Source organism: Podarcis erhardii (assembly GCF_964252035.2).
Source record: "Podarcis erhardii genome assembly, chromosome: 6".
NCBI lineage: Eukaryota > Metazoa > Chordata > Lepidosauria > Squamata > Lacertidae > Podarcis > Podarcis erhardii.
Genome location: NC_138510.1, coordinates 37,048,682 through 37,063,416, shown reverse-complemented (window position 1 = coordinate 37,063,416; position 14,735 = coordinate 37,048,682). Strand labels below are relative to the sequence as shown.

General features: G+C 43.5%; 1 protein-coding gene across 2 annotated transcripts in view; it reads left to right on the top strand.

Annotated features, from left to right (window-relative positions):
• CTTNBP2NL (CTTNBP2 N-terminal like) overlaps window positions 1–9,211 on the top strand; it is a 29,745-nt gene extending 20,534 nt beyond the window's left edge. For both annotated transcript variants that reach the window (XM_081864957.1, XM_081864956.1), the window contains exons 3-5: window positions 3,089–3,319; window positions 4,703–4,810; window positions 5,656–9,211. In XM_081864957.1, coding sequence (XP_081721083.1) covers window positions 3,089–3,319; window positions 4,703–4,810; window positions 5,656–7,101 — 1,785 coding nt within the window. In that variant the 3' untranslated portion in view covers window positions 7,102–9,211. The remainder of the gene's footprint in view (window positions 1–3,088; window positions 3,320–4,702; window positions 4,811–5,655) is intronic.
• The last annotated feature ends 5,524 nt before the right edge of the window (window positions 9,212–14,735 follow it).

Sequence of the window (14,735 nt, the reverse complement as noted above, 5' to 3'; positions counted from 1 at the left end):
AACTCCAGAATGGTATTAAATTTACTGAACAATTTAATTTATTAAAAATGTACCACTCTTTCATTTAGCATTTGTGTGGACTGAGATTAGGCAAGCATCATTCTGCTTCTTGAATTTCCTGGAGTATTTTTCCTCTCCGGTTACAAAAGCCATTCATGAAATGCCATGTTGTTCTGTGCTCAGTAATTCTGAATGAGTATCAGTGTTCTCATCCCAGAGGGGGAAAGCAGAGTTGTCTGTAGTTCGGAACATGTGATTCAGCTGGTAAACTGGGACTTGTTTTGTGTGTAGAGAGCTTTTATGGGTATTGAACAAGGAAAGAGATTCTAAAATAAATTTCCCAGAACAGTCTGAAAGCAAAGTATTTCCATCAGCCTCAAGACTGAAGGCTGCTTCACTGTTACTTTGTTTAACAAGAACTTTATAGACCCACACTGTGTATCTACTACAGCTAAAATGCTAGAAGTGGAACTGTTCCTTGCTCCTATGTCAAGCGTGTGCCAGTAAAGGGAATGTGTGGAGCAACCTTGAGCTGAAACAATGTCAGCAGCATGGTATTGTTGAGTTAAGCTGCAACTGAAGTAAAAGACAATCCACTGATTATCTTGTATTTGGAGTTGGGAGAGCAAAAGTTGATCTGTCAAATACGCCTTGACATCAATAAGCGTTTGTGTAAGTGACACTCTACCTTTACAGTGGTGCCCCGCAAGATGAACGCCTCGGAAGACGAAAAACTCGCTAGACGAAGGAGTTTTTCGTTTTCTTAGCCGCTTCGCAAGACGCATCTCCCTATGGGCTTGCTTCGCAAAACAAAGCTTGCCCCGCAAGCTCCGGGGATAGCGGGGAAGCGCAGCGCATCTTCCCCGCTGTCCCCGGACCTCTTTTGAAGCAAGGGGCGGCGGGGAGAAGATCGCTTCTCCCCACTGCCAGCCCCGCAATCTCCGGGGACAGAGGGGAAGGCGCGCCGGACCTGTTTAAAGCAAGGGGCGGCGGGGAGAAGATTGCTTTTCCCCGTTGCCTGCCCCGCAATCTCCGGGGACAGGGGGAAGGCGCGTGCCTTCCCCTCTGTCTCCAGACCTGGTAAAAGCAAGGGGCGGCGGGGAGAAGATTGCTTCCCCTCTGTCCCCAGAGATTGCGGGGCAGGCAACAGGGAGAAGCAATATTCTCCCCGCCGCCCCTTGCTTTAAACAGGTCGCCTTCCCCTCTGTCCCCGGATGGTCTCCATAGGAACGCATTGATTGATTTTCAATGCATTCCTATGGGAAACCGTGCTTCGCAAGACGAAAAACTTGCGGAACGAATTAATTTCGTCTTGCGAGGCACCACTGTATGTTTGTGTCATCAGATAGCAGGAGTGGGACATTCCCTCTAGGGAAATATTGCCTATACTTATTGGCAGTATCTCTCCAGGGTTTTAACCAGGGTTTTAGCCCTACCTGGACATATAGGGAATTAAACCAGGGATTTTCTGCATGCAAAACAAATGTTCCAATACTTAGGAACATGGAGAAGTGGGGTGGTGGTGAGGTGGTGGTTCTGTGCACTTGTGTACAAAGCTGTTTCCTCTTCTCTCCTCCTTGTTCCCTACACTAAGCTCAAAGTGCTCAAACCCAGCTGCTCTGCCCTTTAGCTCCCTACCCCTGCCAGTCTAGAGTGTTTGCGAATAAAGAGTGAAGAAGAAACATCCTCCCTAGCCTGTTTCTCAAGTTGTTTGAACCCTATTCACAAAGGAAACTTAATACTTTTCTGAACCAAATCCTGGAATCCTGACAAATTATCCAATCTGCTTTACTATGTTGTACTTTTTTTGTGTAATAGATCCAAGTGAGTGTATTTGTAATCTGTAGGCCAGTGTTGGCAACAATGGAAAAGGAAGCAGCTGTATAACCAGCAACTGCCTGACCTTGATGTATTCATCAGCCACCATAAGCAAACACAAAGGGGTCATGGGGCTGTGCATGTACTTTGGTTCTTTAGTTCAAAGGGTTCCTTTTGTGTTGATCTTGGGAATTTCTTTTTTGGCACTAATTAAAATACCACAGACCTCTGCATTTTGAAACTGGGCTTCCTTTTCCTGCAAATGGTTTCCTGCAGGGAAAAGTGAGGATGTAAATGGATGCTGTAGTTAATGATGGTCGAGATCATGGTGAGAGGAAAGGATAGTAGTCACTTTCTGCTCTTGTAATATCTTGTAATAAGATATTAATTCCAATGCCACATAGCATATTGCATTAACCCCCATGCATCCCTATCCATTGTGGTCTATATCAGAAGTACGAAGCCACCCTAAAGATTACTCAGTAAGCAGTACTTTAAAAACAACCCACTACTTAATCTTAACATTAAATCCCCATGCCTCTTAAGTGAATAGGTTCTGTATAGAGAAGCATGCACCCCATTAGATTAATTTATCACCACACTAACAGGTAGTTTATTGCCATAAAGAGAGGCTATTGGGTAGGCAAGTGCTGATCTCAGCTTCTTCCCTTCCTCTTCTGAAGTGGCTCAGGAAGAGAACCCCCATGCTTTCTTTGTTTACTGCAACACTACCCTTCATAGCGCATAGGAAGCTGCCCAAATCAGGCGCATTGGATCTCCGGGATTTCAGGTGAAGTTTTCTCCCAGCCCTATCGGAAGACACCACAGATTGAACCAGACACCTTCCACATGCAGAGCAGATGTTCTACCACTGAGCTACAGCCTTCCCTTGGCCCCTTCTTCTTTCAAGGCTGCTTTCTTGCCTCCTCACCCCCTTCGCTTGGTATCTTCCTCTCTTCAGCCCCATTCTGTCAATCCCAATGGAAGGAACCTCCCATTTCTCAAGTTCTCTTGTTGTTGTAAGTTGTTGTTGTAAAGTAGTAAGGCAGTGCTGTAATAAGTAGCTCTCATGCTGTTTTCCCCCCTCCCAGGTCCTTCACAGTCACTCATTCCACTCACAACCAGCCAGTTGTGCTGGTTTTTGCACTCCTGCCTGTCCAGTATTTCATGACTCCTGTTTCCATGAGGTGACAGGATTTTATCTTGAATTTTATTTCTATTTTCCCCCTCTGGTAGCTAATAACATTAAAAACTTAATCATATGTTTCAGGCCCGGCGCAGAGATACTTTCATTGAAGAGCGCTATGGACAATACTACATTAATAATCCATTTACAGCTCTTCAGAGAGATTTTGAAGCACTGAATGAAGAGAATCGTGATGATAAGCAGCCTGTTTGTACCAATCCCTTGTCCATCCTGAAGGTAGTGATGAAGCATTGCAAGAATATGCAAGAAAAAATGTTGTTCCAACTAGCTGCAGCAGAGAGCAGGCACAGAAAGGTGGGTTCCAAGACCTTTGTACTTTGATCAAAGGAATAAAATTCTTCCTGCTTAGCATTTGGTATTGCAGAGCAGTTTAACATTACATGTTGAACCACATTTTCTCCCTCTTGATGTGACACTTTCAGTGTGTGACATTCATGGTTTTGCACATTTCCCAGTCTCAGCCTTGTAGTTTAGCTGATTAAAATAGCATTGCAGTGCTAACATTCTTTTTATGAAGCTCCCAACAAGCACACTTCAATTAGTAAAGCACAAATACATTGCTGTTGTGTGTTTTTTTTCCATTGATGCTGCTATTGGAATGTAGAAAACTTTTCAGAACTGACCAAAGCCTTGTTATCATCCAGCTTCTCCTTTCCCTGTTGTGCTGGATGTTCAGTTAACCTATTTTAGCGCTTTGACCTTAAAGTTTCTGCCTCCATAAGATGATAATTATCAATCTCTGGTTGCAGTTTGATCATAGGCAGCTTCAAATCTGCAGATATATGCTTTCCCAATAATTACAAATATCCTAGAAAAACAGCTGCTGACAATTCTGAAAGGAAGCAACCACTTCCTTTTAGAACATTAACAAACTAGAAGCTCTTTTGTTCAGTTATTGCCCTGCATTTTGGTCATTTCCCCAAGTTCATAATTTAGAAAGATGCAGATCAATCTTTTCCTTCCTCTCCAAATGGTCTTGAGTTGTAGACTAGCATGCCCTATTGTATGTTAATATATCTGTCCCAATCCTATAAAAAGAGTTGTCCAAATTGATTTTATTTACACCAGTTACACAGTTTCATTAACTCCAGAACAAGCACGGGGGCTTGGGAGAAGCAGAAGCTTACACATTTTATCTCTTTTGCCATGGTCTAATTTCTAGTTGAGGAAGACCCATAAACTAGCATGTAGAAATGCCTGTTGTGGTAAAAAATGGGAAAAGAAAAACTGAGTGCTCTCCAGTTACTGGAAGAACAATATTGGCAGCAGTTGGATCTAGTTACAGCTGACAGAGACATGAGACATGAAACACCCCACTGGTTCAACTGGGAACCAAGTGCTGTTTGGCTCCTCTTGGTTCTACTGAGAACTTGCTCTCACTCTCTCAGACTCAATTCCACCTGGTCATGAAGTATTTTCTGTACCTGTAAAGAATTAGCATCTGAATTTGTTTGTTTTCCTGTTCCTTCTCTGTTCCACCATGAGGTGACACTTTAGCGTTGTTCAGAATCCTTATGCTACTAGGTGAAGGTCAAAGATTCTGTATGTCTGTATTTTTGTGTGTTTTGCTTGAAATGTTGCTGTAGGCAGAAAGGGGCCTGGCCTGTACATCTGGATACATTTGTAATTGTTGCTGTATTGATGGTGATTGATGGTGTTCTTCTTCTGGTCTGAAAGGTAATCTTAGATCTTGAGGAAGAGAGGCGGCGGCATGCCCAAGATACTGCTGAAGGAGATGATGTCACATACTTGCTGGAAAAGGAACGAGAGCGGCTCGCACAACAGGTATGCCTCCTCACTAGTTAGTCAGCTCTTGGAGAGGAATGATTAATTGCTGCTTAGCACAGAAAACATGCCTTGTATGGGTGGGGAAACTGATGGCTAGCATTGGTATTTGTGTATTTGAGAGCTTCATCCTCCACCGTCAGGGAGAGACTAGACTTACTAGAGTGAGATTTTTATCCAGTGTGTGAAAGTAGTCTGCAGAAGCAAGAGATGTAATAACATTTGAACATAAAAGGAAATCATGTCTCTAAGAAAAGGTTTATTTCCAATGCAAATTGCAAGTTGTAGCAGGGCGACTCTAAATGGGACTGCAGTGGGAACCCCATGCCTGCACTTTGGCACTGGGACTTTCTTCCATTGCCATGCCACTAGTTTCCTCACCCACACAAGGCAAATAGTAGATGCACAATGGAACTGGTGTGTGTAAGGGTTGGGGAATGGATGGGAGAGAACATGTGGGTAACCACAATTTTTTTTTTGCTCCACACTTGCACACCGTAGGTATGAGACCCTTGCCATGATTATGCCTGAGGGAATGTGGCTATCAGTTGGCGGGTGGGGTGGGGGGTGGAATAAAAGGTCCCCACCCCTAATCTACATTATGTTGACTTTACACCTTATGGTTAATGTGTGTACTCCTTAATCTGGTCATTTTCTGTGCACACATTGAGCTGGGAGTGCAGACTTCTCATGAAACTTAATTTTTATCTACAGTGATCCTTATATCCATCCACTCACTAACTGATATGACTGCCTTTGAGAATCATTGTGTGTACGGAGTGTGCACAAAACTATTTTTTCTTACTCCCCCCCCCCTCTGAGCTTCTTGACCTTCCTTTCTATAGCTGGAATTTGAGAAGTCGCAGGCGAAGAAGTTTGAGAAAGAGCAGAAGAAGCTATTGGGCCAGTTGGAGGAAGAGCATGACCGCCAGCAGCAGCTTTCTGCCATGCTTGTTTTGGAGTGCAAGAAAGCCACAGCCAAAGCCGCAGAGGAAGGACAGAAGCTTGGGGAGCTGAGGCTGAAGCTAGCTGAGGAAAGAAGCAAAGTAAGCCACTTGGAAGGAGAGCTTGCAGCCCAGAAGAAGAGAGGCTTGCAAATGGAGGCGCGAGTGGAGAAGCAGCTGTCCGAGTTTGACACTGAACGGGAGCAGCTGAGAGCCAAGCTGGATCGGGAAGAGAATCACACCAAGGCCCTGAAGGAAGAAGTAGAGAATCTGAAGACAACTCTAAAAGAATTAGAGGCCTCATATAAAGCTGGGAGAGGCAAAGCAGAGCACATGCCACCAAAGGTCTCAAAGGTAGCCACAGCAACTGCCACAGAGGGCTCAAGTAGGTCAGTCACTTGCCAGACAGAAAGCCCCTGGACAGAGAGCCTCAGCCAGGGAAGTACTATTCGACGGGCACCTATATTATCACCTATCTCTACCACTGCTTCCCACTCTTATACCAAGGCAAATGGGCATTGTGATGCTCGTGTACAAGCAAGTAGGGAGCCAGCTCTGCCCAAGGATGAGACGATTGGGCCAGCAGCTGAGAGGGCCACAGAAATTAGCAGCTCCCCAGCGAGAACAGTTTCCCTTTCGCCTTCAGCCCCACCAGTCCCTTCCAGTGGGATATTCTTTTCTCCAAGCAACACAGCTTCTTCATCTCTGACACCCTCCCCATGCTCCTCCCCAGTGACGACTAAACGTTTGGTTGGAGCATCAGTCAGCAGCCCCAGCTACCAATCTACGTACCAAGTGGGGATCAACCAGCGCTTCCATGCGGCACGTCACAAATTCCAATCCCAATCTGATCAAGATCACCAGCCAAGCGGTCTCCAAAGTCCTCCATCTAGGGATCTGTCACCCACCCTGGTGGATAATTCTGCCGCAAAGCAGATTGCCCGTAATACAGTCACTCAGGTTCTCTCCAGGTTCACCAGCCAGCAGGGTCCTATCAAGCCAGTTTCTCCCAACAGCTCCCCCTTTGGCACAGACTACCGAAGCCTGGCCACTCCCCTGAGCCCGAAAAGTGAGTGTGGCCCAGGCAAGGTCTCTGGCCCATTGAGTCCACTGTCACCTGGAATTAAATCACCGACCATACCCAGAGGAGAAAGAGGGAACCCTCCACCAATTCCTCCCAAGAAACCTGGACTGACTCCTTCTCCAGCCAGTCCCACTCCACCAACTAAAACCTCCTCTCAGGCATCTTCTCTGGGTTCTCCTATGGACTTGGCAAGTAGCTGTTCAAGCAATCCTGTTGTAGCCAATGGGAAGGAAATTGAGATCTTATTGCCAACCAGTAGCTAGCTTCCAAAAGTGTTGCATTCCAAGTGTTTGCCATTCCTGGAGCTGAAACAGCTGCTACACTGTCTTATCCACTTTATGTTATTTATTATTTGGCTAGTAACAAGATCTATTTGTATAGCACGTTTAGTGTACTTTTCCTTTTGATTTATAGTATATGGAAAATAATACAACTTGTGTACAAACCTTTAAACACTAGATCTTCGAGGTGTCTTAACGGCAGCAGGCTCATCGAACGAACAGAGAGGCAGTTGATTTCCTGTGCTGGGAGCTGACCAGTGGACTATGACAATGAAGCAGTTGCTTTTAAATTATGCAGCAAAATACACTCCATGCAAACTTCCATTCCAGATAGACATTTCCTAAGAAGTGCCTGAGCTTAAGCTGCACTGCAGCCATGCATGTGTTTCTCTGCAAAACCAGAAGTGATTGTCCAATTGAAGCAAGCCCAGATTCCTCTCTGAATCATGAATGTTGAAATAACCACTGTCCTTAATCCTTTCCAGTAGTTCTGTTATCAGCATCTGTTATCAGCAGAAATGAAATGTTCCAGAGGCCGGGCAATTGTTTCCCTCTTAGGAATCAAGTCAGTTAATGTCGCTGCATTGTCAGGCACATTTGGCCTTAATAGGGAGCTTTGTACATCCTGAGCTTTTTCTATGTGACCATGTAAACATAAAATAAAAGGGGAGGGGGGCTTTAAGCAATCAGGGTGCCATTTTCCCCCAGTCGAGTACTCATTTCTTTTTATATGTAGAGAGAGAAAATAGGTGAGATTAAATCTGGAAGTGTTCCACTAGTTTTTAAAAAATATTTTTCACATATTTTGCTGTTTTGTATGTAGAACCTCTGAGAGCAGAATCTTCTGTGATAGTGACCTTAACATTACTTGAAATGAGAAGTGGTTAGTCATTGGAAAGCACTGGAAAGATAGGGATCCATGCTAAATGATTCAAAGCAATAACATTGAGTTGTATCCAGCTAAGTTTTTTCTCAAAGTAAACCCATGGAAATTAATGATGCTTGCAAAAGTCATCCCTCCCTGGGAAGAGTATAGCATTTTCAAAAGTTGTGTGTGCTGCAAGGAGAAAAGGAAATTTCTCCATCATCTACACAAACACAAACTTTTTCTTTTTCTCTCAAGATCCTCAGGGAGCCAGAAACATTGTGTGGTGCTGGTGACTTGCAGTTCTTGCTCTGCCCACCAGCTGCTCTGGTCACACTGACATCTGGACCTCTGCAAAGGTCCCTCCCTGGTGGGGAGGTTGTCTTCTCCTGCACTGGACACGAGGTCTTGAATCTGCTTCAAGACTCCACTATCTCCTACTCTAAACTTTATTTCTAAGCTATATTGAAGTATTTTAGCAAAGTGACTGATATTTCTGAGACTAGAAGGCCATACCACTTGACCATATACCTCTTAAATTTTGATCAGAGTACCGTAATTTCAGTTGGCTGCCCCTACACTAACAGTACTCCAGAATGTCTTATAGACAACTAGGAAAGCACATAAACAGTTCATTTGTGTAGTACAAGTTTCTGAATATGGTCTGTGCAGCTGCATACTGGGTGAATGGTTTCTTATTGGTATCTCTGTGAATCATGAACTATAAGGGTATTGTAGCAGGTCTTAAAATCTTTCCTTGGAATTAGACTAACTTGTATCTTGATATGATAGAGATTTATAGATAATAATATTATTAGGAAAATGCACAGAGTATTGTAGTCTACAGTGGATGGAGGGAAGGGAGAAAGCAAGAGGAGATTTATATTTTTGCCAGTAGCCTGTCTTCAGAGATTAAGCTAAACACAACTATTAAAATGTTCCCAGCTAATCCAGTAAGACATCTAGCGTTAGTATTGTAGGTTTTCTATAGACCTGAGTGTATGCAGGAAAAAAAAAAACACGTTTATTCTTCTCAGAATCCTGTATCGCTGGAGAAGTTCCTGGATAATAATGATGATAATATATTTTAATGAAGTAAAAACTGCATAATCTAGTATTATCATTAACACTGGTATATTTGTAAAGTCAAATGTATGAAGCACAGTCTTTTTACCATTTTTATAACTGGCAGCATTAAACACCTCAAACGTTCACACTATCGACAAAGGGTTATATTTTTATGATGTGAATATTGTGCTAGAACATGTTTGAGAAGTAGGTTGGGCTGCTTGTATCATGAAATGTTTTTACTGGATAGCCATGAAGCATTTGCTAGCAATTTGTAGGCATTTTGTGAGCTGCAGTATGTCTGAAAGACATATATAAAAATGTGCAAACACTTCCAGTAGCTGGCAATACCAGGGACAAAGCTTTTAAAACAAAAATAAGAAACTCCCTACTACTTGGTAGGAATGCTGCCAGTATTTGCCACCACTTTTGCCCTTAGCTTCTGGGCAGTTTAGTCTTTACTCTTCAGACTTCTTCTATACCAACATCCATGCCAACCATTGCCATGCAACATAACATTATGATGTGATGGCACCTCTCCAGCCAGCTTTTGGGTAGGGAACCACACCTCTTCATTTCCGCTGCACATTCTGATTCCTCAGCCTTGCATCATGCAGCAGTGAGCCAGCACCCTTGGAAAATATGTATGCATTTGTAAGAGGGTGCATTAGGTGCATACCTTAAAGATTATCTGCAACTTTGGTACATCTGAGATTGCAACCAATGACACAAATTTCTGTACAGAACTTTTAGTGCTTAGGTGCCAGCACTTGGCAGAGGATATGGGCACTTGGTCAGCTAATTTCCACCTATTTGATCACACTTCTGCATATAACCTGATTCTTTTTCCACTTCTGGGGGTGGAGTCAGACTTTGCATAAGGCAAAGTCCTCTCCCTGGTCTGGAATGTTGCAAAACAATCCGTACAACATCAAAAGCCTGTTAAGGTTCCACCTACCACTTTCTACCATCCAGCGCTCAAATCTATGAAGGTATTAATCTCACCTGTGACAATCTACTTAACCCAGCCCATTTTCTAGAGCTATGACTCCTAGGAGCCTTGGAGCAACTCTGCAACCTGCTTTGAAACTACGGGAATAGAAGTAAAGAGACGATTGCCGACAGAGCATCTCTATGCTGCTGCCTTATTTTGTTTTGTCTCTTACAGCTCACATACAGGAATTTTTTTCTTCACAGACTATTACTCAAGAGAAAGGGGAGGGGGAGTTTTGTCCAAAGTCTTCTTTCCTTACACTAAGAAGAAAACAGTGTCTGCACTGTCCCGGAAGTCAGAGTCTGAGACTTTGAATTAATTCTTTTTTACTGGATGATGGGACAAGTTAAAAATATATTTATGACTAGGAAAATTCCAGTCTTCTGACTCTTTCTTAGACTTCTTGCACTATGACCATGGGATGATGTGGTTAGACTGTCAGACTCAGAGAACCTGTGTTCAAATCCCTATTTGGTCTTGAAACTCACTGGATAACTGGCTGAGAATATGTAACTCGTCCAAACTTACATCAGAGGGTTGTTGGGAAGATAAAATTAGCAGAGGTTACTTCATACTGCAGTTACTCTCTTCATTGTTAGAGCAGAGTCTTGATTTGTGCAGCAACTTGTCTGCAGCTCTGAGAGCCATAATTTTCCAGTCCAGGAGTGTTCAAAAATAATTCTCTTATGCCACCTTGTGTTGTGAATAAGGGATTGAAAGGCACGCTTGGATTTAGACTTATCTCTTGAATGTTATTTCTCCAGGTGACTGGTATTTTTCTTAATTCAGTAGAATTTCCACCTCAGTAGGTCCTTCCCCCCCCCCCCCAGAGCTACCAACATATGGGAGAAAGATTACAGCATTTGGGACTTTTTAGTTTAGAGAAATAGCAAGGAAGCAGTAACTGGATTGAAGTTTTTCAACTTCTATTAGAGAAGGTTAGAGAAAAGTTATTTTCCTTTTCTCATAACACTAGAACCCATGGACATTCAATGAAGTTGATTATGATGAATGCAGACTGCATAGGCATAGAACTGAAATAAACACACACAAAATATTCATTGCACGTTCTGAGCAGCTAGAAAATTTTCAGGTTGGAACGCAAGTTTACCAAAATGCAAGTTGCCCGACTTTACTGGAAGAAATAGGTTACAGCTCCCCAAACAAGCAAAGAAGCAATGGGTTTTAGCAATGAGGCACAGCAGAGACTGTGGTTGTCTTTGGGATATATTATTTACTTACACATATATACAACCAGGGCCTATGATAGAAGGGTTCACAGCACTGACACCCCAAAGGGGTCTTGCTTTTCCCATAGCCGCAGCTTTGGATTCAAGCAGAAATCAGCCATAGCTCTCTCTCTGCCTTTCCAACCTGCAGCTTTTCCCTCTAGGTCACATCACAGCAAACTCTGCTCTAAAACTCAGGTTTTGTCCTTTTAGCTGAGAGATGGAGGAAGGCCCCCACCCATTTGCTGTGCCAGAGTCCCCTCTCCTTTGCTCTCTTAATGGCCCATCACCTTTCCTTTGTTCTTCTGAATGGTCCATCATCCCGAGTGGTTACCACATCAGGAAACTAGCCTGGCTTATGTTTTAACACTTGCTGGGTCCAGGAGTTAGAAAGTCTAGCACCCACAAATAATACATTATTAGAACCCAACCCCTATCGCCCCTACCTAGCATGGTCAATGACCAGCGGTGGTGAGTTTTGGTCCAGCTGCATCTCCTCATCCTTGTTGGCATGTTCTGTATCCAGGCCCAGGTCGTGAGCCACATCTTGCCCCTGAACAGGTGAAGACTTTGCCTGTGTACCTGTACCAGGAGTATGAAAGAGGCTTAGCCTGTCCTCTTTATGCTTGAGTTGGAGGAACGAGAGAGCAGGATGGTGGAAAGGGTGCAGGGGTGACAACTTGAATAAAATATTGGGGGGGGCAGTTAAGCATGCATCACAAGACATGGCATGCACACACTGTTTGAATGGCAATGCCCATCAACTGGGGCAGCAGCCCCTTTAAATATTTTAGTGGGGAGGCTGAAGGGACCTTGGTCCCTAGAAGTTGGCTCCTATGGAAAGGGGTGCTAAGCATACAGTCTACAAGGTGAGAGTGGAATAGGATCCTTGGTAGTCAAGGAAAGAAGCTCAATCTGCCCAGATGTGGTGGGTGCTAGAGAGACAGCTGAGGAGTTAGCATTGGCTCAAGGAGGGAGTAGAAACTTGTGGGGAGTGCAGAGGGTGAAATAATGTTGGAGGCTGTGGGTCTTGTGGCTCTAGGTCATAGGAAGTTCTCAGAGGGATTAGGAAACTGACTGGCCTAGTATTTGGCAGTCTGTAGCATTTGTGACTCATGATTTCGTGAAAATTACAACCTTTAAACCATACTTACAGAATGTTCCTTGCTCTGCAGAGCTGCCTGTTGGAAACTTCAGCCAAAGGAAATATTGGTTGCTGAAAGGCACTTTCCCTGAATCCGTTGACATTGCCCATTCTGCCACAGTGGACCCTCCTGCCAGTTTATTAATTGAAACCTGCTATGACTTCTAGAACAATGATGCTAATAATGAGCTTTCTGATGAAAACTTCCTCTGGAAACATTTTCCTGGCTTATCCACCAGAGAGCAGCCTTTCCATATCAATTCACTTGCATGGCCAAATTTTGCTTAGGGTCCCTTCCAACCACAGTATATGATTCCAACTGATCACTGCTCAGTCTTCTAACCAAATGCCAGTGCCCAAAAAGAGTTGACTATTTGAAATGTTTGTTTTATTTTATTTCAGAATGTATAAAGCATTCTTCATATAAAGAAGACCCGAGTAATGTAAAGAAATAGAATATAAAACATGGTGTATGTCATAAAATAGAATTAAAACACAGAAACAGACAAGAATTAAAAACTGCAGAAATAAAATTGACTAATCTGGGTAGGCTTGGGACAAAATAAAGGTTTTCAACAAATGTTGATAATTGATAACAGTGTTGACACTTGCTTCACTTGGAGGGGAGGAGAAATTTCAGAGCGCCTTGCTGTCCCATAGTCAAGTCACAACATGCTTACTGCAGGGGCTTGAATGGGGCCTTTGGGACCTGAGTGTGCTGTTGACAGCTTTTAGGATGCTCCAGAAGAGAAGAATTTTTCCTTGGCAGCAAATAACAGAGCAATCACTTCAACTAGCGGAAGCGAGAATTAAGTTAGCCATTTCTGGGGTTTGCATTTGAGATTACTGGTGCCTTACTATGGGGTAAATTGACTTATTATTATTATTGTTACATATTTATTTATACCCTGCCTTTTGCCCCCTGAAGGGACTCAAGGTAGCTTACAGATAAAAACATAGAAAAACCAATCATTAAAATACAATTAAACATTGATAGAATTAAAGCTACATACATACATACATAAAATCTATTTACATATATAAAATCTATTTAAAACATACCAAGATTTCGATAAAAACAGTACAGCACCAGGTCTCTCATTAAAAGCTGTCAGTTCCGAAAAGCCTGTTGGAGTAGAAAGGTCTTCACCTGCCAGCAAGGAGGGAGCCAGTGTCGCTTCTCTAGGGAAGGAGTACCAAAGCCTGGGAGCAGTCGCCAATAACATCCTAATCATAGAATCATAGAGTTGGAAGAGGCCACAAGGGCCATCGAGTCCAACCCCCTGCCAAGCAGGAAACACCATCAGAGCACTCTTGACATATGGTTGTCAAGCCTCTGCTTAAAGACATCCAAAGAAGGAGACTCCACCACACTCCTTGGCAGCAAATCCCACTGTCGAACAGCTCTTACTGTCAGGAAGTTCTTCCTAATGTTTAGGTGGAATCTTCTTTCTTGTAGTTTGGAACCATTGCTCCGTGTCCGCTTCTCTAGAGCAGCAGAAAACAACCTTTCTCCCTCCTCTATGTGACATCCTTTTATATATTTGAACATGGCTATCATATCACCCCTTAACCTCCTCTTCTCCAGGCTAAACATGCCCAGCTCCCTTAGCCATTCCTCATAAGGCATCATTTCCAGGCCTTTGACCATTTTGGTTGCCCTCCTCTGGACACGTTCCAGTTTGTCAGTGTCCTTCTTGAACTGTGGTGCCGAGAACTGGACACAGTACTCCAGGTGAGGTCTGACCAGAGCAGAATACAGTGGCACTATTACTTCCCTTGATCTAGATGCTATACTCCTATTGATGCAGCCCAGAATTGCATTGGCTTTTTTAGCTGCCGCGTCACACTGTTCGCTCATCTCAAGTTTGTGGTCAACCAAGACTCCTAGATCCTTTTCACATGTACTGCTCTCAAGCCAGGTGTCACCCATCTTGTATTTGTGCCTCTCATTTTTTTTGCCCAAGTGCAATACTTTACATTTCTCCCTGTTAAAATTCATCTTGTTTGTTTTGGCCCAGTTCTCTAATCTGTCAAGGTCATTTTGAAGTGTGATCCTGTCCTCTGGGGTGTTAGCCACCCATCCCAGTTTGGTGTCATCTGCAAATTTGATCAGGATGCCCTTGAGTCCATCATCCAAGTCGTTGATAAAGATGTTGAATAAGACCGGGCCCAAGACAGAACCCTGTGGCACCCCACTAGTCACTCTTCTCCAGGATGAAGAGGAACCATTGATGAGCACCCTTTGGGTTCGGTCAGTCAGCCCAAAGTTTAGAACTGGGACTCCCAAAGTTTATAGCTGGGAGACTACAAAGT